The sequence below is a fragment of the Glycine max genome, chromosome 9 (genome assembly GCF_000004515.6).
Source record: "Glycine max cultivar Williams 82 chromosome 9, Glycine_max_v4.0, whole genome shotgun sequence".
NCBI lineage: Eukaryota > Viridiplantae > Streptophyta > Magnoliopsida > Fabales > Fabaceae > Glycine > Glycine max.
This window is the reverse complement of record NC_038245.2, coordinates 47,170,453-47,193,958: the sequence shown is the minus strand read 5'-3', so window position 1 is coordinate 47,193,958 and position 23,506 is coordinate 47,170,453. Positions and strand designations below refer to the sequence as shown.

Here is a 23,506-nt window from a genome sequence, read left to right as displayed (position 1 = left end):
CTACTTCAAAGGGCTATGATTCGGGTTGTTGATTTACAATGTTAAGCTTGAAGAATTGTAATCAACAATGTAGGCAGTTATGTTAGTCAAAGATTTTCCCATAAAAGATGTAGATTGTATAAGCTAGATTTTGTACAATAGTATTCCTACTATCATTGCTCCAAATCCAATGTTGTATACTCATTTCTTCCATGCTTCACTCTGAGTAGACTCCAGCCTTTAAATATGGTAAAGGCAGGTACATATAAAAAGCACGCAACCATTCCTCTCTGTCCTTATCTTCATAGGAAGAGGCAATTTTCAATAGTGGGAGCACGTAAGATCTAGGAATCATGATTTTTTTTTTAGCTCAGCAAAGAATGATTATAAGGTTATTGGGTTCACATTATGGGTGGAGGAGGGTAATACAAGAATGAGGTAGGTTTATGGGTACCCCACAAATTAAATAAAAAAAAATACAATAATATACATATATTTTATTTGATGAGATTGCCATTATTTAAACAGAAAAATATACTTGGTTTGAAAAATAAAGGGACTAATGCTTTCTAAAAAGATGATATTACTTTTTTATGTCTTTTTTTACATTCCACTTCTAATAAAACAAAAAATATCCTACTTTTAATTTGTATTTTATAGTAATCATTTGGTTAGCTCCTCCCTGCTTCACACGAGACTGAACCAAATCCATAATTTTATTTATCTTGAAACAGTAATAGTCAAAAGAGTTGGACTATTATAAACTCGTGTGACATGCAAATTTAAATTTATCTAAATTTTAATTTCCTGTGACCAAGAATGAAATATGAGAAGAAGAAACAATGAAAATCCCATCCTTATTTTTAAAAAAGACAACTTTTGCGACCATGGTTAATTTTCGTTGATGAACAATTGAACATCTTTCCCCGGACTTTAAGGAAGTTAGTATATTTTTGGCTTTCTTCGTTTGTCTTTTGTCAAACTAAAAAGTGCTCCCATTTATTCTTTTTAAGTATAGTAAGGATATTTAATTCATGCGCGGCGTCAAAGTAGAACCCAAAGTCTATTTTTCGAGAAATGAGAAAAAGGAAACCATAGCAAATTACAATTTGAGACACAATCAAACATTTACTTTCTTAATATAATCCCTGCATCAGCATTATATTAAGTGAGTGCCTTAAAGATAACATCAAGGGCATGAAACTTTATAATCATAATATAATCTCCGATAATTAAAAAACCTAATATTATCTCCAAAGATGAAAGCATATATGCGCTGAAAAGTGTGATTTATTTCATTGTTTCCCAAAGTTTAGACCAGGTAGCAAAGTAGAGCGAAGCAAGTTGTTTTACTTGTTCTTACTCAATTCTAAGAAAAAACAAAACACTTCATTTAAATTAAGTTAATCTTCTTTATTTCTTTTTTAAAATGAACATCTTAAAAAAAATCAAGATCAAGGCTACTCCTAAGTCCTCCAACTGTACACTACCCAGCCTTTGGCATAATGTTAGTACTATTGTTTGCGTTTTTTCTACTGAATAGTCTGTCGGTTTGACTATTAGCTAATGGTACGAACTAGCTGATTGTAAATATAGTGTTTTCTCTTTGTCATGCAATTGTTGAGGAAAGAGACTATGTTACTAATGCAGGTTCTTGGATAAATTAATAGATAATTAGTATAATAATAGTATTGTTTTTATTATCTTATTATTTTTACAGTATTTTAAAATTATATAATTGTTGACCTATTTAAGCTATATAAGTGAGTAGTTAATTCGACAGAATTTTAGATATATTGAATTTAAGATATGCCACCTACATTTCGTATTATTTATGTGACCCACTACTAAACATTCACTTTAAAAACAACTCAATCTCAAGATTAAAAAAACAAACTGTTTTCGTTGTCCACTTATTCAAAGCAACAGATATAATGATAGTGTTGAATGTTGTATACCAAATACATCTATAGAAATCTTCATCAATATCGCCTTTCACTTTGTTTCCATGTACCAATTAACCAAGAATGCCAAAAGGTAAAAAGGAAATGAAAAAGAGAGAAAGAAAGAAAAAAAGACTAGAGAAAGAAGAAACAATGATTGGGTTGTAGTGGCATGCACTTAAATCAAAAACCCCAAGAGAGGAGGAAGAAGTTACATAGGCCCTTGAACAGTGCAAATGTGGAACCTTGAAGTAGTGAAACAGAACGACCAAGAGAATCTTAGCTGTATGCAACACAACACAAAACCACCCAAATTCACTCACTCTCTCACCCTTTTCATCTCATCATCATAAAATTCAACCTTTTCACAATCTAAATCACTTCCTTCTCTGCAACAAAAGTTCCCACTGCCATTACTACTTATCTCACTCACTCTCAAACCCTCACTCACTCACTTCACACAACAATGCAAACCTTCTTCTTGTACCTTTTCCTTTTCTTCTTGTTATGTGCACTTCAACAACTAGCCTCATCCCAACCCTTCTTCCTCAATAGAAGGATCCTCCATGAACCCTTTGTTCCTTTAACCAGTACTCTTCCACCTTCTGAGGCACCAAAGCCACAACCTCTTCATGCTTCTCCTTCAAGCCAAAAACAAAAACCAAATCCAAAATATCCATCATCTACCATTCCCACAACCTCTACCACTGCCACAGCAGTACCAACACCAACAACAGCTACAACTACAACACAATCACCATTTTTCCCATTATACCCTTCTTCCCCTCCACCTCCTTCTCCAATCACCTTTGCTTCCTTCCCTGCCAACATTTCCTCTCTCATTCTCCCTCACTCTCCCAAACCCAATTCTTCCTCCAACAAACTCCTCCCTGTTGCTCTCTCCGCCGTCGCCGCTGCGGTCCTCGCTATAATCATCTCCGCCGTCGTCTGTTACCGCCGTCGCCGGAACCATCCCCTCGCCGCCGAAGGCAAACTTATCCGATCCGACACCGACCTCCGCCTGCTCCGGCACAATGCCGAAACCGCCGTCGAAACTCGCAAGCTCCGGCACACGTCTTCCGCCAGCTCCGAGTTTCTATATCTAGGAACAGTAGTTAACTCGCACGTAACTGACGATAGCGCCGACGTCTCCGACGCCCGCGGCGACCGGAAAATGAAATCGCCGGAGCTCCGGCCACTTCCGCCGCTCGCGCGACAAGCTTCCTTGCCGCCGCCGCCGCCGTGCGAGGAGGCGGGGTTCACCACCGCGGAGGAGGAGGGTGAGGACGATGAGGAGTTTTACTCGCCGAGAGGCTCCTCGTTAGGAGGCTCCGGCGGAACCGGATCGGGTTCCCGGCGAATTTTCGCCGCTGGAGGAAGAAGCGTCATCTCTAGTTCGTGCTCTTCCTCTTCTTCCGCCTCGCCGGAAAGGTCACACTCTATCGCGAATTCGCCGTCGGCGAGTTCGAGTTCCCGGAGAACACAGCCAAAGTCTCCTGAAAATTACAACCACCAACACGTACAATCTTCTTCTTCTCCTTCGTTGGGCTCAACACCAGAAAGGGTTTTTACTGAACATAATTCAAATGAAGCATTAAGTGCATGTACACATGCACATGCATCATCATCATCATCATCATTACATGAAGGAACGTTGGAGAAAAATGAAAATGCATTATCATCATCACTACCACCACCACCACCACCACCGAGACTATCTAATGCTTCTTCGTCTTCTTCGGCTTTTTCTCTTCCCTCTTCGCCGGAGAAGGTGACACGTAATAACACTTTCGATCAGTCTCCAAGAATGTCGAGTGTCTCCGACGGACTAATGTTACCGGGTTTGTCATCGGTGCCTTTGTCACCCGCCCTATTGTCATCACCGGAAACCGAAAGGGGAACTTTTAATGGATGGAGAACAAGTTCTTTTGGTGCGGCTGCGCCGCAGAGGAAACAATGGAATCTTCCGGTGCTATCACTAACACCACCCTTTGATGAAATTGGAACGGTTCCGGCTCCTCCACCTTTGCCACAGAGGAAGCACTGGGAGATTCCGGGTTCTGGTCCGCCACCGCCGCCACCATTGCCACGGCAAAGGAAGCAGTGGGGAGTGCCAGCGCTTGCACTGGGGTCCTCGACACCGATTTCGAGGCCGCCAGAATTGTTGCCTCCTTCGAGACCTTTTGTGTTGCAAAACCAAGGAAGCAATGTCGAGTTGCCGGCGAGTTTGGGGGAAATTGAAGAGACTAGTAAACCAAAATTGAAGCCCCTGCATTGGGACAAAGTAAGAACCACCTCTGATCGTCAAATGGTGTGGGATCAGATGAAGTCCCGCTCGTTTAAGTAAGATTCCAAGTCCAATGTTTGTTAACTTTTTAGCCTTTTATATATCAGTTTGGTATTCTCCTGAAATTGGATGTAAATATTTGAAATATTATATTTCATGATGGTGTTTATTGTTTAACTATGAGTCTTTTTCTTGATTTATTTACCTCATTTTGTGGATGCTGCTTAGTTCTTGATTTGGGTTGGCTGCAGATTGAATGAGAAAATGATTGAAACATTGTTTGTAGTGAACACACCAAACCCAAACTCAGTTTTTCACCAGCCGAATCAGGAGGAAAGAGTACTCGATCCTAAAAAGTCTCAGAATATTTCAATCTTGCTGAAAGCACTTAATGTCACTATAGAAGAAGTGTGTGAAGCACTCTTAGAAGGTATATTTTTCTATTCCTGCCCGAAGTTGTCACATAATTTGCTATAGCTTTTTTGGTAGGCTGGCAGTTATTGATTGGTATATTGGCCCTGTAATTAAACTACCCCTTGTACACATTGGGACATTATTTAAGGAAAAAGAGAAGTATTTCAGTAGTCAATTCATTATTAAGAACTTTTGACAGCCTCGTTTTCTTTATAGTGGAATGAACTTATGCACGTCACAATGTTAGAATCAATTGATGAGATTTGTAATTATAATAGACAACAGCAGGATTAGTTTGCAGTAATTTGACAATATCCTTTTCCTTTTGCTGTTGTTGTATTGTAGAATTTAGGTGCATTTCTTAGTTGAGAAAAGAATATGTATGTTTCTTATATGCAAGTGTAAATAAAACTATATAGTGATAATTATCTGTGATCAATAAATACCACTTGAAGGTAGTGGAAAATTTTGTTAACTTGCTGGTTTATTTCAAAGTAGTACTGATGACGCACCAAATTCAATTTGCCTTTCTACAGGTAGTACTGATACACTTGGAACAGAATTACTTGAAAGCTTATTAAGAATGGCACCAAGCAAGGAAGAAGAATGTAAGTTGAAGGAACATAAAGATGACTCACCAACCAAGCTTGGTCCGGCTGAAATTTTTTTGAAGGCAGTGCTTAATGTACCTTTTGCATTTAAAAGGATTGAAGCGATGCTTTATATAGCCAATTTTGAGTTTGAAGTGGAGTATCTTAGGACATCCTTTCAAACTCTACAGGTAATCTGTCACACTCATACTGGTTTATATTTATTTCTCGAGGATTATTCTTGCTATTGTCAAGGTGATAAATAGATGTTCTGAAGGCTTCTAGTATATACAAGATTTTGTGGAAACTTCTAATGTTATAAACATGAATAGTTATTTCATTTTTTTTATAATAGTTGGTACTTGGTAGGAACTAGGAAAAGGTATGACCTTGGGTGTAAGGCCATTTCAATTCCTGTTATGCTTATATAGTGTACTTCTTCAACAATTACTCACATTTTAAACGTAAATAGCAGCAAAACATGTTTACATTTCAGTCTTGTCTGCCTCGCTGTTATTCTCATTTTATTTCATTATAGTTTTCTCATAAGAGGTGAAGAATCCGGTTATGTTCCTTATGTTCTTCTCTGGCAAGTTTACCTTGCATTTCATGGCTTCTAGTTTCTTCATCTTTTGATTGGTACTTTTGCAGACTGCCTGTGAAGAGCTGCGACATTGTAGAATGTTCATGAAGCTTCTGGAGGCTGTACTTAAAACTGGGAACCGCATGAATGTGGGGACCAACCGCGGGGATGCAGAGGCATTCAAACTTGATACTCTTCTCAAACTGGTTGACGTCAAAGGCGCAGATGGGAAAACCACTCTACTGCATTTTGTTGTACAGGAAATTATCCAAACTGAAGGTGCTTGTCTCTCGGGCACTAATCAAACTCCAAGCTCTACTTTGAGTGGAGATGCCAAGTGTAGGAGGCTTGGACTACAAGTTGTATCAAGCCTGAGTTCCGAGCTAGCAAATGTGAAGAAGGCAGCAGCTATGGATTCTGAAGTTCTCAGCAGTGATGTCTTGAAACTTTCCAAAGGAATTGCTAGCTTAGCAGAGGCTGTGCAATTAAACCAAACCATGGCATCAGATGAAAGCAGTCAGAAATTCACAGAATCAATGAACAAATTCATCAGAATGGCTGAGGAGGAAATTCCAAAAATTCAAGCCCAAGAAAGTGTTGCTTCCTCCCATGTGAAGGAGATTACAGAGTATTTTCTTGGGAACTTGACAAAGGAAGAAGCTCATCCATTTAGAATATTCATGGTTGTAAGAGACTTCCTAGCAGTTCTTGACCGGGTCTGCAAAGAAGTTGGAATGATAAATGAGAGAACTATGGTTAGTTCAGCTCATAAATTCCCTGTGCCAGTTAACCCTATGCTTCCGCAACCCCTTCCTGGATTACATGAGAGACAACAGTATAATGACTCTTCAGATGATGATAGTTCATCTTCATCACCATAGCTATATCACTCATGAAAATGACTTTTTGGCTGCATCTTCTCCTAAAAACCTGGGACCCAGGTGATTTTTGATTGGTCAGAGCTTGCATGCTCTGGCCAAAATTGGTGTAATTTTTTCTCTCGTTAAATTTGTAAAAATCCTTGTAAAAGATTTCAGTTTATGTAGATTATATAGAGAGAGTAAAAGATTTTCTCTGGGGAAAAAAGACTGGATATGTACGATAATGTTGTTGTAAGCATGTACAAAGCATTTCAATTGTTTCCAACAAAAAAGCTTCAGTTAGAGATAACCTTTGCTTGCAATTGACATTATCCTACAATCATAATTCGGGATGTTGTGCAAAGAATTTCAATAAAAGAGCCGTTCTGTATAAGAATAAGTGATTATTATTTTTTCCAATTAAGTTGAACTATACATACTTGAGACATCTAATATAAATAAGGTTGGGTGAAACTATGATGAGATGGGTCAGTTGCAGACTCCAATTTGGTTTCTGCGTGTGGAGGGTTCCTTCAGAAAAAAAAAAACATGTTTTATTTTATATATACATTTTCTTTGGATTGAGATTTATTATGGAAACTCGAATTATAATACTTTTTATTTAAAGTTGGCAAATATTTATTTTAATTTTTTTTGCAAGAGATTAAAGAATTTGTTTTTTAGGGTATTAAAGAAAAGTTATAATAGTGTGATGATGACAAATCAATATGAATATTAATTAGTAACTATAACAAGAAATATATAAATAAGTTTAACTTAATATATATTCTCATATCATATTCTATTTGTTTTTAAGAATTATACTTTCTTCCCCTTAAATATAAGAGTCTTGTAACTAATTTATGTACTTTTAAAAAGTTGGTTAATATAGTTAATAATATTAAATTTGTTAACAATTTGTATTATTTTACCAAAATTACTTTTAAATTTATTGGGGACTCATAATCTCTTTTTTTTCACTTAATTGTTTTCACACATTAATTGCCTTATCAATTAATGTGTGTTAGTTTTTCTATTCAATCCCTATGAAAAATACAACTTGAAAATAATATTATAAAAAGAGACGAATAAATTGAAAAAAAGTCATATATTTAGTGATGAATTAAATATTTACTTATTTATCATACCCAATACCTATAGTGTGTGTTTTTTAACCATGTATTTCAATATTTGAATCCTAATTTATAATTGGGTATGTAATAAATCCGGTTGTAAGAGAAATATTCACTCTTTTGTGTGCCCGATCACACTCCTCGATAAAAGTTTATCACTGTTTTTTGACGGACACAATTTCATATGGTCAGAAAATAAAAAACCTCAATACCCGTAGCCATAGTCCCGTACACCGTACCTGTCGTATATTGCAACATGGAGTTTTCTTCTTATGTGTGATTCCATGACACTTTAGTGGTAGTAAATTAGTAATTCTCATCCTTGCTCAACTCAACCTTCATGGGATCAGGAATATGCTTAATGTGGATTTGAAGGCAGAATATTGACTCAGTCTTTACTGGTCTTGTTGTCTGTGATTGTTTTCCTTACTTTTATCATCACTGTTGCATTTGATGCTCATGTGGCAAACAGAACACTCTCATGGATAGAGGGTGCGCTTGTTTTTCCATTTAACCACGTTTAAGGAAACTTTCTTATTTTTCAAGATGAAAACTTAAAAGGAAGTGATATTGTAGAGATTTAACTGAAAAAAAAAAACAGGAATACAGTTGAATTTGTTTGGATAATACAAATCATAAGTACTTTTACTTCTTGTTTTTGTCATGAATATACAAATCAAAATTACTTCTGCTTTAAAAGCAACCTAATTGTTGCTTCTGATCTAAACCAAGTTTTGTCCCAATCGTGGGTTACAAAATTAATTTTAAAAGAATTCAAACATAATGCAAAACTGAGTTTTGGGTTTGAAAAGTACGTTTGAAGTATCCAAACATATCCGTTATATCTGAGGCATATAAACATGTGACTTAGGTATAAAAGACTTCCTTCGAAAATCAAGGAATGCATTATCTCCTTCCATATTTTTATGTATTTTTTTAAATAATTAATGTTTTAAAATTTTAATATCTAATTAATATTTTTTTCTCAAAGAAACCCTTATTTAATACTATCCCACTACTAATTGTGCAAACATCAAAGACTAAGGTATTACATAAGGATGTTTTTGTCCATATATAATATTTTACTTCCACTAAATATTTTTTAATCTATTTGCAAAGACCTTAAACATCTAAAGATATGAGCCTAATTGCTATTCTCTGTTTACTTTTTTTATTTATTTATTAAAGACAAATTCCATGTTCTATACATTATCGAAGTTGCAGCACCTGATGCAAAGCAAAATAGCGCAGTTTGACTTTTAGTTATAAATGAGACTCTACTTAAAGAGAGTAAGGTGAACTAAGGAGCATGTAAAACTATCTACTAGATTTCTAAGTAATAATATCCCTTGCTTCATATGCATAACAAACGTGGCAATTCACTATAGCCATCATTGATTATCTGATTCTACAGAATTCATAGTAAACTTTCTTTCATTAACTTTACATATGTTTTCCTCATACTACTTGCACAGCAGGTGCCTATGAATTTCAGGTTCATATACTTGTCTAAGCACCAGTTGCCTTCTATCAGTCCAACAATGCCAGACATATAAGCCACACTAGTGCCCCCCTAACAAGGGCAGAAAAATTTATTATATAAAAGCTAATCTTTGAACTTCTGCTCACATAATTAGTGGTGGATATTTTAAATACTTTACGAGCTAAATGTTGTTTTTCATCTTATGTTCTGAAGAATTCATTCAAGTTGTCAGCATCTATGCGCTCTAATATACGCCATGCTTCTTCTTCTGTTGCTGGTACTACATTGCGAAGTTTGAATCCATTTTTCATCGCCTTGGCTTCTGGACGGACAGTGAAAGTGAAATGGAAAGTATTTGATACCTGTAGTCACATAAAAGAACAGAACAGACAAAGCTGATTACAATCTTCAATAACTTCGAAGTTGCAAAATTTAAAAGAGCAACTGAGTAATGGTTATGTATTGTCTAAAGTGCAGGTCAGTAAAGACTAACCTCACTACTACGTAGCTCAGGTCGTGTAACATGAGCAACAACTTCAACGTTGATAAGTGGCTGATCAGGATCGTGAACCTCCGTGTACAGAACACAAGATTTGAGACGCAAAAAGTCCCCTACATCAACCTGTTCAAGAGTTCATTTTCTGACAAATGAGACTGACCAATTGTTTGTTTTCATTATTTTTGTCCTTTTGAAACAGGGAAATCAAGTTTGAAGTGGGGGATAAGTTCCATGGAAGTAGAAGAGCAGAAATGCAATTGCAGGATCATAATGTATGGAAAATTGTAAGCACACATAAGGTCCTAGAACCACTCACAACATCACAAAATTATGTTACATTTCATCCTGAAAAACACTGTCGTACCTGTAATACTCCCTTTCCCCTCTCTCTTTCCTCCACAGATTTAAAACAGAAATGAAACATAAATTACTCTAGATTTTGATTTCACTTCAAACAAATTGAAACTCCTGTAACATTTTTTTTTTGCAAGTACTGTAGTTGAAACATACAGAATTATGTATTAGTCAAATTTTGATAATTTTATAAGGATAGAGAAAAAACTCACAGGTCTTAGGAAATCAACATGATCAACTTCTAGAAAGCAAGGAACTAATCCAGCAAAGGCATATGCTGTGGAGAAAGCCAATTCAAATGCACGATGCATCAAGAAACCTCCAAATATTCGACCATGGATATTCCTTTGCTGTGGCTGGCATATTAAAGCATTCTCAAGGCTGGTATCCTTTAGAAGAATGCTGTCTCGATCAGCTAAAGCTGGCATGTCACAGAATATTCTTCCTTCAGCCAATAGGGCCTGAAGCCTATTTTTCTCCCCATTCTCAAAGTCCCTCTTTTCCCCTTCTCTTTTCCTTTTTCTCAAATTACTTCTTGCTTCAGCTTGTACAAAAAGAAGTTTTTCATGAGCAGTTTCTGGCGAAAGTCGATTCACTGGAGCAGCTTTCCCAGTTTTTGAGTCTCGAGCAACGAATATGAAGTTGGCTGTCAGTGCTACTGAGTCTGAATCATTGCCCTCTGCACATGTTTTGATGATACATAAGTTGTGGAGCAATTGTGGTTAAAATATAAATAAAATAAAATCATGAGTATCAAATGAAATTAAAAATAGAAAATGAGATTATTCTATTATAAAGGTCTATATAATTGATACGTGGAGGATGCAATGAGAAACTTCTTTGCTTTATATAATTGTTAGTGTTTTGAATAAACCATAGATTACTCAATTTGTCAGAGATGTGTAAGCCCTAAGAAATGTACCTTCATTGGACTGAGTAACTTCCAGTTGAATCTCTATTGAGGAGTGCCCAACCCATATAACAGAACCAACTATCTTGAGATCAATGTTAACACTAATTGGCTTCTTTAGTACGATCTTATCAACAGAAGCAGTGACAACTATAAGTGGCCTTGTTGTGCTAGCTTCATCAGAACAATGCTATTCCACAAACAAACAGCACGTAGCAGTCAAAAAATAGGTACATGAAATCTTGGTTAAATGGAGACATTTTGCTCCAAATAAAATAACAGAAGCAAGCTAGTCAAGTACCACCCCGACACACTCAACTCAAACAACGCCCAAAAGTCTATTTACTACATATAAATGCCCAGTTCAGTTTTCCAAATTTAAATTAATGTCCATGTGAAAACTTCCTGAATACAAACAAGCATCAAACTACATTTTGACCTACTACATAACAAACAAGTCATTCACCACAAAATGCCAACCATCAAGGTACAACCTAGTTTGAACTTCAAGGTTCAACCTTATCGTCACCATTAACAATTTTACACGACTCGATCACATAATCATATACAAACAATGCCCAGATACTCAATTCCCACAAGAATTTAATTGAAATGCACTGACAATGTACATTTAACTTTTGTTCTTTGTTTACACCGATGTGCAATCACAAATATCCATGAACGACATGTTTGTCGACTTTTATAATAACTCTTAAAAGTCATTCCAATAATGAATTTTTGACCAAGTACAACTTTACACCGAGAATGCATGGCAATTAAACTCTTCCCACAAAAAGCTCGAAAATTCAGAAAAAATAATTAGAAAAAGCTGAAACCACAATTGCCGGTCAGTTTGAAGTTCAACCCCATCATCATTTACATCCTTACTTGACCCTCTATTACACAAAACAAGCAATACCCACATAACAAATTCCCATAAAACCCCCAAAAACAAAAACAAAAATTGAAAATTTAAATTATACCTTGACAGAAATAGTTCCAGCGAGGGCATCAAGATCTTCGAGCAACTTCCCAATTCGGACTTCATTCCAGGGATCCCTATACTGTTCCCTGAGCACGAAATCAGAGGAGAAGTTGTACAAGATGCTGGTCCTGCTCTGCGACGGGGTTCTGGTGAGCAATTCACTCTGCGGAGGAGCGTCCCTCGGAGGGTCCAGAAGCCGCTCAAAAATCTTGGTCCGAGCCTCCCACAGAGCCGTCGTCACCGGAGAATGGTACATCCCCGGCCACAATGCGATGGGTTTCCGGTTGCTGGAGCCGTTCGCCGGCGGAGGGTTCTCCAACGGCGCGGTGGCCTTGGCGAACGTGGAAGCGACGGGGATTGTTCCATTCACGGCAATTGTGTTGTTCGAAGGAGAGGAATTCAAATCCATTGGGTTTTGGTCTTAGGAGTTTCCTTCTTCAACTTTTCTCTACTTCTGCAAGAAATACAACCTTATTGGTGGTTGTTAGTTAGTAACAACAATAATGTTTTGGAACTATTAATGTTTTTTTAAAAAATTACTACTGGAGTACTAGTTTATTTTTTAAAAAATTAAAAAAATATGTCAGGTATCTTTAACTAGAAATAATTAATAAGTAAGTGGAAGTATCCAAATTATCCTTAGAAAAATTTGGAAAGATATCAAAATTAATAGTAGAGCTGGTGAATGGTGCAATGCGTGCCACAAATTTGGAAAGAAGAGGTCCACAACACTTACACCAGGGGACCCAAAGCGTGGTATTTCTTTCCATTTTTCTCAGAATTTTATTTAAATATGCCGATATTTAATTATATGTTATCATGTATTATATAGTAACTTTATTAACTTTATAATAAAGTTATTAAAAGTTATCCTTAACATGATTTCTCATCGATCTCGAATGTATACAAATAAAACTTTATTTTACTATTACTGAGCTGCTTTTTTTAATATACTTACTAGCAGTGTTTTTCTTCCTTCTAACAGCTTAGTAAAAGAAATGGGTGAGAAAAATATATTACCATTTTCAAGATTTCCTCGTTACCTTCTATGTTCCTTCAATACATGTAATTAAGTGATCTTTGTTTCATATTATCCGTTAATTTTTTTTATCGTCTATAATATTTATATCTAAATTAAATAGGATTTTCTTATGTAAAGAATACCAATTAATTTACTTGGATCACTTTTACAAATAATTTTTTGAAATGCATTTATTTCAAAACTAATCACTGACATGAATCTATTGTAGTGCGATTTTACGTCGCATGTCACCTTGGAATCATAGATGAAATTACTATTGTGAATACCAGTTTCATCCCTAACTTAAGTCTAACCAGGATGGAAATTAATATTTTAATATGAAATTGCAAATCACATTTGCATTGGTAAAATCGCAGTTGACAATAACACTTTCATGTATTTTTTTTTCTGCTCTGATTTGATAAGATGACAATATGTGGCATAACTTAATGTTTCTTTTTTTTTTTTATGATGAGAGGGGCAAGTGGCCCAGCATAATTGCACTTTTTGGTCTAATTTGATACCACCATTTACTAACGATTGAATTACAAATGAAATATTTACACAAATTGTAAATTATATATTTTCTAATATTGTAATTATGCATAATAGATTAGGTGGTCCACAAAAGTAATGATGCAATCATATTATATGAGATTGAGCTGGAAGTGGGAAGGTAATTACCATGGCCAGTACCAGTAGTGTTCCAACAAATCCCAGAAATTAATGATGAAGATTAACAAAATTTTACTTAGAATTTGGAGATGATGATGATAATAATAATAATATTGGAGTTGGAAATATTTTAACTATTAAAGTTGAAAATATATATTAATCCCTTTGATTTCTAACTATAGAATTGAATTTGAACACTCCACCTAACAGGATGCCTTGGGGCATGCTAGCATGGGTATATAGACCACCAATTTGAATATACCAACTCCACAGATATTTTATTTATTTTAAAATATTTTAATTTTCTGTATACATAGACACATTCAAACAATCTGATATTGACCAAATTGGATTGGTTCAATTTGATAGAAAAATTATACAAATCTAACATAATTCAACCTAAATCATTTTGAACGCTTCAGATAATTAATAAGTTTGATGAAATCCAAATCACTTGACTTGTGAATATCTCTAATTAATAATTATACTTTTGGTTTTCAATTAAACAAATATGATTTTCTTAATTCATATGCATATTCATCCAATTTTTTCTTTGCCTTTTAGACTTCTGAGTTTCTTACATATACATTGTTAATTTTGTCTATATTTGACTAATTATCCTGTATTATCTTTTCAATTTCAAGACTATTTAAACAATTTTGATATAGGTTTTCTCTCTACTGCCTTCAGAATTTTATGTTTGTATACGTAGTATTCCAAATAAGGCACTAATTCATTTTTATCATACGTACATATCATCGTCTGACAGAAATTCGACATGATTATCCATGATTTTTGTTTCCATGCATGGTCTACAACAGTATACGTTAAGGACGAATTTACACAAATATATTGTGATCATGATCTTTCACAATTGTGGGCCATTTACTACACAGTATACCGTGGGCACTGCACAGAGGCTTTCATAAGATTGAAGCGTACGTGGATGGCAGCATGCAATACAATACAACATATATATATCGAGAATGTGTCATGAAGCAGTTGTTTTGTTTGTGCCATTGAATACCTATTTAGGAAGATTTCTCATTCCATATCAGTGCAGCATGTCTTCAGAGAGAATAATGATGCCCCTGGCAAAACACAGTCTGTACATGCATGGAACAAGGTCTTCAATGGCAGGAACAAGCTGCATGCAGCAGTGTACACATGCATGAACAATCGTTTCAAATTTTGTTTGCTTTGTTTCGGGGCAAATATATTTTTAGATAAAAGGGGTTTTAAGTCCTTCAATTTTTAGTTAAAATCGGTAGTCTCTTTAATTTATATGTTAAAAACGATATATAATTAAAATATAAAAAAATAAGGATTAAATAATCATTTTTAAAGTACAGAAACTAAGACTAATTTTGATTGAAAACTGATAGACATAAAACACATTTTATTAAGAAAAAAAAAAACTTTCACAGTACGTTGTCTTTAACCCATTTCATGCAGAGAGTCAACTGGTAATTTTGTAACGTCATGTTAGATTATGCAAGTTTTATATCATTGAATTGCAAATTTAACAATTACTATTATTATATATCTTATGTTATACATTCTCTTTCAAAGGGCAAACAAATTCTATATTAATTTTAGAGCAGAAGCAAATATGATAATTGATTTAATTTAGTGATGTAGACTCACATTTTTTTATTAAATTTTAAATTGATAAAATACTACAAATAGAAGTTTTAAACTGGTTTAACAAGAATTATTTTGCAATTCCCTGCACGCTGCTTGTAAATTGAACAAACTATTCACAAATTCTGCAATGTTTTTATGAGAACTCCCTTCCTTACTAACAAATCGTGCAGCCAAAGCCTTCCATTGCACCATGTTGCCTTTCACCTCTTTGCCTTTCTCACTATTCATTTTTTCCATTATGCAATACTTCAACACTTCTCCTCTCACAATCTTTTGTTCATCAACTGTAGCTCTAATTCCCATTTTCCAGACATCTACAATTAGCTTAGCATTTATACTTTGATCAAACCAATATGGCATTGCAACCATTGGAACCCCTAAACTCAAGGCTTCCAATGTGGAGTTCCAACCCCAATGTGTTACAAAACACCCTACAGCTTCATGAGCTAAGACTTTTAGTTGGGAGCACCACCCTACTACTAAACCCTTCTCTGACTTCTTTTCAAAATCTTTGGGAAGCTTAGTTTCTTCTGAGGCCTTCACCACCCACAAAAAGTAACTTTGATCACTATCTCTCAAAACATATGCTATTTCCCTTATTTGCTCCTCGTCGAGTACTGCCATGGATCCAAAAGAAACATAAACAACAGATTGTTTTGGTTTATCATCTAACCATTTCATGCATTCTTCATTATTAAATTGTGTAAGACCATCATCTTCTTCATCATCATCATCTGCAAGTCGCGTATTTAAAATCATGGAGGTTATGCATGGTCCTATATTAACGGACATATTTTGAGTGAGGAAAGAAGCCCCAGCTATCGCAAATCTCTTAGCAACCTCAAGAACCCAAGGGAAGAATGAATTATAAACAACACAATGAACAGGGTTACCTGATCTATCATGTTTCTCAAGAAGCTCAGCAAGAGTCTTTGGCCCTACTTGCCAGAAACGTTCCAAGTAGACCTTCCAGTTCCCTGCTTCAGCAAGCCCACTGTTGTCAAACCCATCAGAAATGGATTTAAGTGCAATAGAAGAAGGTATGTTTTGCAAGCTCTTGCAGTAGGAAAAGGTGGTGACTAGTGTTACTTTCACCCCTTGTTGTTGCAAGAGCTTGGAGAAATGATGCATAGGGTTAATGTGGCCTTGAGCTGGATATGCTAAGACCACACAGTGCACCATATTCGCTATGCTTTTGCTCTCTTTCCTTCTTGTGTGGGGGTGGAGTGGAGGTAGAGACGCTACTTATAATTCACGATGGACAATAATCAATAATATTAATACCCACTAAATTAATGTGTGGGGCATGTGAAGTGAGGGAGAGGGGCTGCTTATTAATTCACCAAGGACAGTAATATTACCTACTATTTAATGTATGGGGGTGGAGTGGATGGATAGGGCCGGGGCTTCAGTAAATTAAATTCACAAAGGATAATAATAATAATATTTACTAGTGTGTTTGAATTATATTCATCATGAAAAAGAATCAATTAAGGTGAAGATAAAACTACACATATATAATTATTTTTACTTTTACGTACATGATGTCATCATAATTTTATGGGATAAATTTGATCTTATGTATTATCCAAACACATTATAACTAACGTACTCCTCCGGTGTCAAAAGGTTTTTGGCTATGCAAATATATGAAGTAAGATGGTTGTGACTAATTTACCCTAGCTTATTACATATGCAAAGAAATTGTTTCCCTTATTTTTTTTATAAGCTAATTTTTTCTGATAAGAGATAAAGTAGAGCACAAGGTGTACCCTACTCGATCCAAAAACCAACAATACAAGTAACACAAAGAAGTTGATGTTGCGGAAAAAAAAAAAAAACAACGCTTCCTACCACAGCTCCTGTTTTTACAATCCAGCCCTCACAATTCCATCTGATCAAAGAACAAAAAACAAACCAAAATATTTAATTACGTGCTTCAAAGCCTGCTTCCCACCACTTATACGCATGCACACCAGTTACATAGCACCTAACAGAATTTAGGTATTCAATAGTGTAAAAATACTACTATTATAACGGGTTTCTGCATCAATTATTCATTCAATTTTTTCTTTGCCTGTTAATTAGACTCTTAAATTTCATACACACACATCTTTTTGTCTGTATTTTAATTATTCTGTGTTATCTTTTAAATTACAAGACTAGTTAAACAATTTTGATATATAGGTTTTCTTAAATTTTATTTCCTTCTTAATTTTATATTTACAGTATTAATTAGTTCCGAATAAGGTACTAATGTTTATCATGCATATTGTCTAGCAGAAATTTGATGTGATTATCCGTGATTTTGTTATAATATATACTACTAGAAAAATCAGTTTTTAGGATGATGATTTATAATAAAAAATTTATAATACTTATTTATATATATATATATATATATATATATTATTTTAACTAATTAATTAAGTTAAACTCCCTTAATTATCATATACAATCTACACCGGTATGTCAAAGGCTTCCATAAGAATAAAGCATGAATAGCGACATGCTATACAACTTATCAAGAATGGGTGTCAATGTGCCATGCCACCTGTTCATTGTGCCCTTCAAGACCTTAGGAGTTAATTAAAAAATGGTTGATGAACACCTTTTAAGCTATTGAACACTTAAAAAAAGAAAGATAAAAATAAGAAAAAAATGTTGATATAAATTTTTTTGTGATGTGACAAGAAAGAAAAAAAAAGATATTGATAAAATATTTAAAATTAAAGGATATTTATATATTATTACTTGAATTAATTAGGACTCGATCATTCCATATCAGTCCAGTAAGTCTTCAGAGAAAATAATGATGCCGCATAGTATACAAACAAACAATAACTATTTGGTTTAACAAGGATTAATTTGCAATTCCCTGTTGTAAATTGAACAAGCTATTGACAAATTCTGCAATGTTTTTACGAGAACTTCCTTCCTCGCTAACAGCTCGTGCAGCCAAAGCCTTCCATCGCTCCATATTGCTTTTCACCTCTTTGCCTCTCTCACTCTTCATTATTTCCATTATGCAACACTTTAATACTTCTCCTCTCACAATCTTTTTCTCATCAACTGTGGTTCTGATTCCAATTTTCAAGACATCAACAATTTGCTTAGCATTTGTACTTTGGTCGGACCAATATGGCATTGCAACCATTGGAACTCCTAAACTCATGGCTTCCAATGTGGAGTTCCAGCCACAATGCGTTACAAAACACCCTATAGCTTCATGAGCTAAAACTTTTAGTTGTGAGCACCACCCTACTACTAAACCCTTCTCTGACTTTTTTTCAAAATCTTTGGGAAGCTTAGTTTCTTCTGAGGCTCTGAGCACCCACAAAAAGTAAATTTCGCTGTCACTCAAACCATAAGCTAATTCCTTTATTTGCTCTTCGTTGAGTATTGCCATAGACCCAAAAGAAACATAAACAACAGACTGTTTTGGTTTATCATCTAACCATTTCATGCATTCTTCACTCTTAAATTGTGTAACGCCATCATCTTCATCATCTGTAAGTCCCTTGTTTAAAATCATAGAGGTTATGCATGGTCCTATGGCCCTAAATTTGGGCCAAATCATCTCCGTCCAATCAGTTACCTAAAAGCAATTTGTATAATTAATTACAAACTATTACGTTTCAAAAGAATATATATATATATATATATATATATATATATATATATATATATATATATATATATATATATATATATATTTACATCAAATGAAGGAATTGTGTGTGCACATGCAGAAATTATTATGATACTGATTAATTTTCACGTGACACATAATTAAATTTTACTAATCATATATAATTATATAATGATCTTAAATTATATAATAATTTCTCATGTACACAGGCACAAGGTGTTACAAGACTTGAGTTGCTTACCTCTTTTTCCAACTCGTAGAATGAATTGCACATGATCCAATCAGCTTTGTCGATATTGGAGAACTGACCCACTACCAAATCAAGCAAAACTGAATTATCCACATCTGTGGGGAAGAAGAACGAGGGCATGTCCTTATGGTGAAGTTTGGGTAAGAAAGGAAGGGAAATCTCATTTTCTGTGAGGGGAACACGCAACTTCCCTTGCTGGACATGGTAGTATATACTATTAACGGACATATTTTGAGTGAGAAAAACAACTCCAACTATCCCAAAACCCTTTGCAACCTCAAGAACCCAAGGGAAGAATGAGTCATAAATAACACAATCAACAGGGTCACCTGATCTATCAAGTTTCTCAAGAAGCTCAGCAAGGGTCTTTGGCCCTACTTGCCAAAAACGTTCCATGTAGACCTTCCAGTTCCCTGCCTCAGCAACACCACCATTGTCAAAACCATCAGAAATGGTTTCAAGTGCAATAGAAGCAGGTGCATTCTGCAAGTTCTTGCAGTAGGAAAGGGTGGTGACAAGTGTTATTCTCACCCCTTCTCGTTGCAAGAGTTTGGAGAACTGATGAATGGGGTTAATGTGGCCTTGAGCTGGATATGGTAAGATCACACAGTGCACCATACTGACTATGCTTTTGTTCTTGTGTGAGGTGAAATGGATGAGAGAGGGTCTACTTATATATACACTTAAAGGAAGGATAATACTAGAGTTGAATGGTCATACTAGAATAATTTTATATTATTATTTAATTATAAATCATTATTGATAAATTTTTTTAAGTAACTATCTAAAAATTAAAAAATTTATCATAATAAATTGTAATTAAATAATAGTATAAAATATTTTAAATTGCATGTGCATTACCTATTTTCTCATACTATTACACAAGAGAATTATATATGTGATAACTTTTGAAAGTGGAAAACAAGTTAACAGACTATGATCATCATTATTTAAAAAAAGTTTGAATATTTATGTATCTTCTAAATTACGGACTTGTATTAATGTTTGATGTAACTTGTGAATAAGATATATACACTAGATCGAGTGTTAACATTAATAAAAGAAAGATGGGTATATTAGCCAATTTTGTTAAAGGCACTGAGGTCAACTTAATTGTATTAACGTTTGTTGTAACTTGTTAATAAGATGCACTGAAAGGTTAAGTTGAGTATGTTAGTTCAGAAATGCTAGCTGAATCGTGCTAGACGAAATTACGCACGAACACACGTAGCTGATTTCTGTTTTATCTCATAATTATCATTTCTTCTTTCAGAAATGCTTAATCGTACAAAATATGAGACCAAATTACCAACGAACAGATGTGGCCGATTTCTGTTTATCCCATGATTTTTATTTTTTCTTTATTTTATTAAAAAAAACCAATCATAACATCAACCATATAGCATTGCCCTACAAGTCTAGATACATCAGCTAATTTTAATTTTTAATCTGAAAGCCTCGTGATCTTTATTATATACTCCAGCTATTAACTCAATATTCAGATTCTTTTTAATTTCAACACTGTCCTATATAGTAAAAAAAGCTGGTAGAGTAGATTAATTGTCAAATAAAAATGACAAATTCAGGAGAGTTGCCTTTAGTTAATACTAATTAATATATTAATTTTAAGCTGCATGCACCTATATATAAGCTGCCGTATAGAAAACAAAAACTAATTTCTGATCCAGTTTCAACCCATCAAAACCCCTGAATTGCTCATCTTTTATAGATGTACCAACAGCATTGCATAAGTCTTTAATACAGAAGAAAATTCCCCAAATTAAGCTTAATTAGCCTCTAATGCAACTGGTAATGCAGGACTTTACTGCAACAATAATTAATTAAACTCACGATCGGCCAGCCTTGTGTGCATGAAAAGCCTCTGACAAAACACCTTGTGATAGGTAGCCTTGCAATTTTTTAAAAATGGAAAATTTTCTATATCAATTTCAAAACACAACTTGAACCTAGCCGATATCAATTGTCAGACATTAACAGTTGTCTCTATTCCCTTAGGGACCTTAATTATGAGTTCATGTGAAGTTGACTTGCAAAATAATTTTTCAATGTTATACAGACTTTTATTTTTTTTTCAAACAAAAATAAAATTAATAAGTCCATATTCGTTTGGCTTGCCAATGTCTTTTTATTTTATTCGTCGGTCACGTTAAAAAACGTAAGTCGCGCGTCGCTAAACTTTGTTTTGCTTGCATTGAGCGCAATTAATTATTTTCATTTGCGCATCCCATGTGCGTTCTTGAACATAAAATATCTTTAACCATGTCCTATGTTTGTCATATTCTATTACTGCAAAAATGTAAAGGACGCATTTCATCTTCTCTCTCTGTTAGACAAAGGGAAGTCTAAAAAACACAGAAATTAAAACAAGCTACATCAAAGAAAAGTAATAGGGTATGACCCCTACAACCATACCAGAAAGCGAGAGCTATCTCTATAGGAGAAGCCAGAAGAAGATGCATACTCAGCTCTTGATTTAAACTCTATATTGGACTATAGGCCCGTCTCATCTCACATAAGCAGCCCAAATTCAACAAAGCTAACATACTAGCTAGGCTAAATGTGAAGCAATGAAACAACCCAATACATGCATGGCCTAGTTGAGAGTATTCCTTATATAATGTATAAGAACTAATCTCTCCACTGATCAGAAATTTTCATTAGAAGAGAGAAAGACACAAGGTACATGTGAGATCCTAATGGAGATTTCTAGTAAATGAAGATGATCTTTACTTAAACTAATCTCAACCAGCACTAAAATATTACGGAAGCCCATATGAATGCTTTCACCATTCACTTAGGTAGAGGACGCCACCCACCTAACATGCATGGAAAAGATTAGAGCAAATTTTACTAGCATACCTTGAATTATTTCTTAAAATTATACATAGTATTATTTTTCATCTATGTTTATACTAACCTTCATTTATGTTTGAGAACATTATTGACAGCCTCTTATATGTTTCATTATCGTCCTTTTAATGTTTAAAAATATGACACTAATATCTCTTATATATTATACTAACATATCCTATAAGAAAAGCTATTATAATGACTAAAAATAAAGAATGTGCTTATATAATTTCACAAAACTTCACTCGCACGCACGCATATATATATATATATATATATATATATATATATATATATATATATATATATATATATATATATATATATTAATTTATTCAAAAGATTATTTGAGACAAGCATATAATAAGCGTGAAGTATACACTTTCTTTAACTCTCAGTCCTACCATCCTATAATTATTAACTTAAAACACGAGAGTCTTCGATTGTGACCATGCATATTGAAGCTTGGCTTACGGATTCCATTGGAGATCCCTGCAAATATTTTATTGGATTCCTCTTCAGTCTTCTTTATGAGACTCAATTAAATATTTTAGGAAACTAGTTAATATATATAGTTAGTCAGTAACATTATATTTATATGTTTTGTTTCTAAAATTACACCTCTAATATTAATAATTAAGTATATGCCCATGTTCTTTTTTTGCTTATATCCCAATTCTATGTTCAAGTACGTTAATTTAACTATCATTTATTGTCACATTTGACTTTGAGTGAGTTGTTAAAAATTGTGAGTGATGTCATATTTAGTATATTTTATGAATGTTGTTAGAGATTAATTTTGATCACGTTCATATTGTCAAATTATTTTGATAATTTTCTATTTTATAAATGTTGAGTTACTTTATTGGTAAAATCCTATTTTAGGATTTATATTTGCATTGTGGAAATTTTGTGCTATAAAATGTTAGAGTGGACAATTATAACTTCTTTAGTTTTGCATGTCAAGTATGTGGTTATGCGTATTTTATTTTTTTTTCAAATTAATGTATGCCGAATATGACTTCTGGTGATAACATATGAGAGAGTTTTGATGAAGAAAAAGTCGATGATAGAAAACTCTGGATGAAGACAAAGCCAAGAAAAGAAAAATCTTGATGAAGACAAAAGGTAGACAATTGTCATCCCACATTTTTGGAAAAGAATACTCAATAGTCAATTGAACTTGTATGCTTAGTCCTCTTGTAATATAATTGCAACAATAATATTGCTACTATGCATTTCGCTTAGAATAATAAGAGTTCTTCGCATTCATAAAACTTTAATATAAAATGTTTGGCAGTTAGAAAAAAATTCTAGAATTTTAAACTCAAATTAAGTACATTGCTACAAAGTACATAATACTAGATTCA

General features: G+C 34.2%; 4 protein-coding genes across 6 annotated transcripts; 1 reads left to right on the top strand and 3 right to left on the bottom strand.

The window, feature by feature from the left end:
- The first annotated feature begins 1,901 nt into the window (after positions 1-1,901).
- Positions 1,902-7,040, top strand: LOC100806759 (formin-like protein 1). The gene is made up of 4 exons (XM_006587729.4): positions 1,902-4,265; positions 4,461-4,639; positions 5,160-5,404; positions 5,865-7,040. Exons 1-4 carry the CDS (start codon positions 2,389-2,391, stop codon positions 6,675-6,677), a joined length of 3,114 nt encoding a protein of 1,037 aa, XP_006587792.1. The 5' UTR covers positions 1,902-2,388; the 3' UTR covers positions 6,678-7,040.
- A 2,102-nt stretch (positions 7,041-9,142) lies between these two features.
- LOC100815138 (acyl-coenzyme A thioesterase 9, mitochondrial) lies at positions 9,143-12,525 on the bottom strand. Its single transcript, XM_003534439.5, has 5 exons — positions 12,019-12,525; positions 11,048-11,225; positions 10,338-10,804; positions 9,766-9,894; positions 9,143-9,634 (listed from the first exon to the last, which is right to left on the bottom strand). The coding sequence occupies exons 1-5, from the start codon at positions 12,427-12,429 to the stop codon at positions 9,473-9,475; spliced, it is 1,347 nt and encodes a 448-aa protein (XP_003534487.1). The 5' UTR covers positions 12,430-12,525; the 3' UTR covers positions 9,143-9,472.
- Positions 12,526-15,339: 2,814 nt separating this feature from the next.
- On the bottom strand, positions 15,340-16,629 carry LOC100806225 (mogroside IE synthase). Of its 3 annotated transcripts, none has more exons than XM_006587727.4 (2): positions 16,257-16,629; positions 15,340-16,139 (listed from the first exon to the last, which is right to left on the bottom strand). In XM_006587727.4, exons 1-2 carry the CDS (start codon positions 16,543-16,545, stop codon positions 15,421-15,423), a joined length of 1,008 nt encoding a protein of 335 aa, XP_006587790.1. In that variant the 5' UTR covers positions 16,546-16,629; the 3' UTR covers positions 15,340-15,420. The 3 variants fall into 3 exon arrangements, with proteins under 3 accessions (XP_006587790.1, XP_006587791.1, XP_003533572.1); XM_006587728.4 differs by having other exon boundaries at positions 15,340-15,980; positions 16,257-16,628; XM_003533524.5 differs by having other exon boundaries at positions 15,340-16,097; positions 16,257-16,624.
- Positions 16,630-17,960: 1,331 nt separating this feature from the next.
- Positions 17,961-19,907, bottom strand: LOC100805695 (UDP-glycosyltransferase 74G1). The gene is made up of 2 exons (XM_006588268.4): positions 19,257-19,907; positions 17,961-18,961 (listed from the first exon to the last, which is right to left on the bottom strand). Exons 1-2 carry the CDS (start codon positions 19,881-19,883, stop codon positions 18,227-18,229), a joined length of 1,362 nt encoding a protein of 453 aa, XP_006588331.1. The 5' UTR covers positions 19,884-19,907; the 3' UTR covers positions 17,961-18,226.
- Between the last annotated feature and the right edge of the window lie 3,599 nt (positions 19,908-23,506).

Coding starts and splice junctions, on each gene's coding strand:
- LOC100806759 (XM_006587729.4), top strand. CDS start 2,389: ATGCAAACCTTCTTCTTGTACCTTTTCCTTTTCTTCTTGTTATGTGCA. Junction 4,266..4,460: donor ATGAAGTCCCGCTCGTTTAA/GTAAGATTCCAA, acceptor GGTTGGCTGCAG/ATTGAATGAGAAAATGATTG. Junction 5,405..5,864: donor CATCCTTTCAAACTCTACAG/GTAATCTGTCAC, acceptor GTACTTTTGCAG/ACTGCCTGTGAAGAGCTGCG.
- LOC100815138 (XM_003534439.5), bottom strand. CDS start 12,429: ATGGATTTGAATTCCTCTCCTTCGAACAACACAATTGCCGTGAATGGA. Junction 11,226..12,018: donor CTGGAACTATTTCTGTCAAG/GTATAATTTAAA, acceptor TTTGTGGAATAG/CATTGTTCTGATGAAGCTAG. Junction 9,895..10,337: donor ATGTTGATTTCCTAAGACCT/GTGAGTTTTTTC, acceptor ACTCTTGAACAG/GTTGATGTAGGGGACTTTTT.
- LOC100806225 (XM_006587727.4), bottom strand. CDS start 16,545: ATGGTGCACTGTGTGGTCTTAGCATATCCAGCTCAAGGCCACATTAAC. Junction 16,140..16,256: donor TGAGAAACATGATAGATCAG/GTAACCCTGTTC, acceptor CCGTTAATATAG/GACCATGCATAACCTCCATG.
- LOC100805695 (XM_006588268.4), bottom strand. CDS start 19,883: ATGGTGCACTGTGTGATCTTACCATATCCAGCTCAAGGCCACATTAAC. Junction 18,962..19,256: donor TCTACGAGTTGGAAAAAGAG/GTAAGCAACTCA, acceptor AATTGCTTTTAG/GTAACTGATTGGACGGAGAT.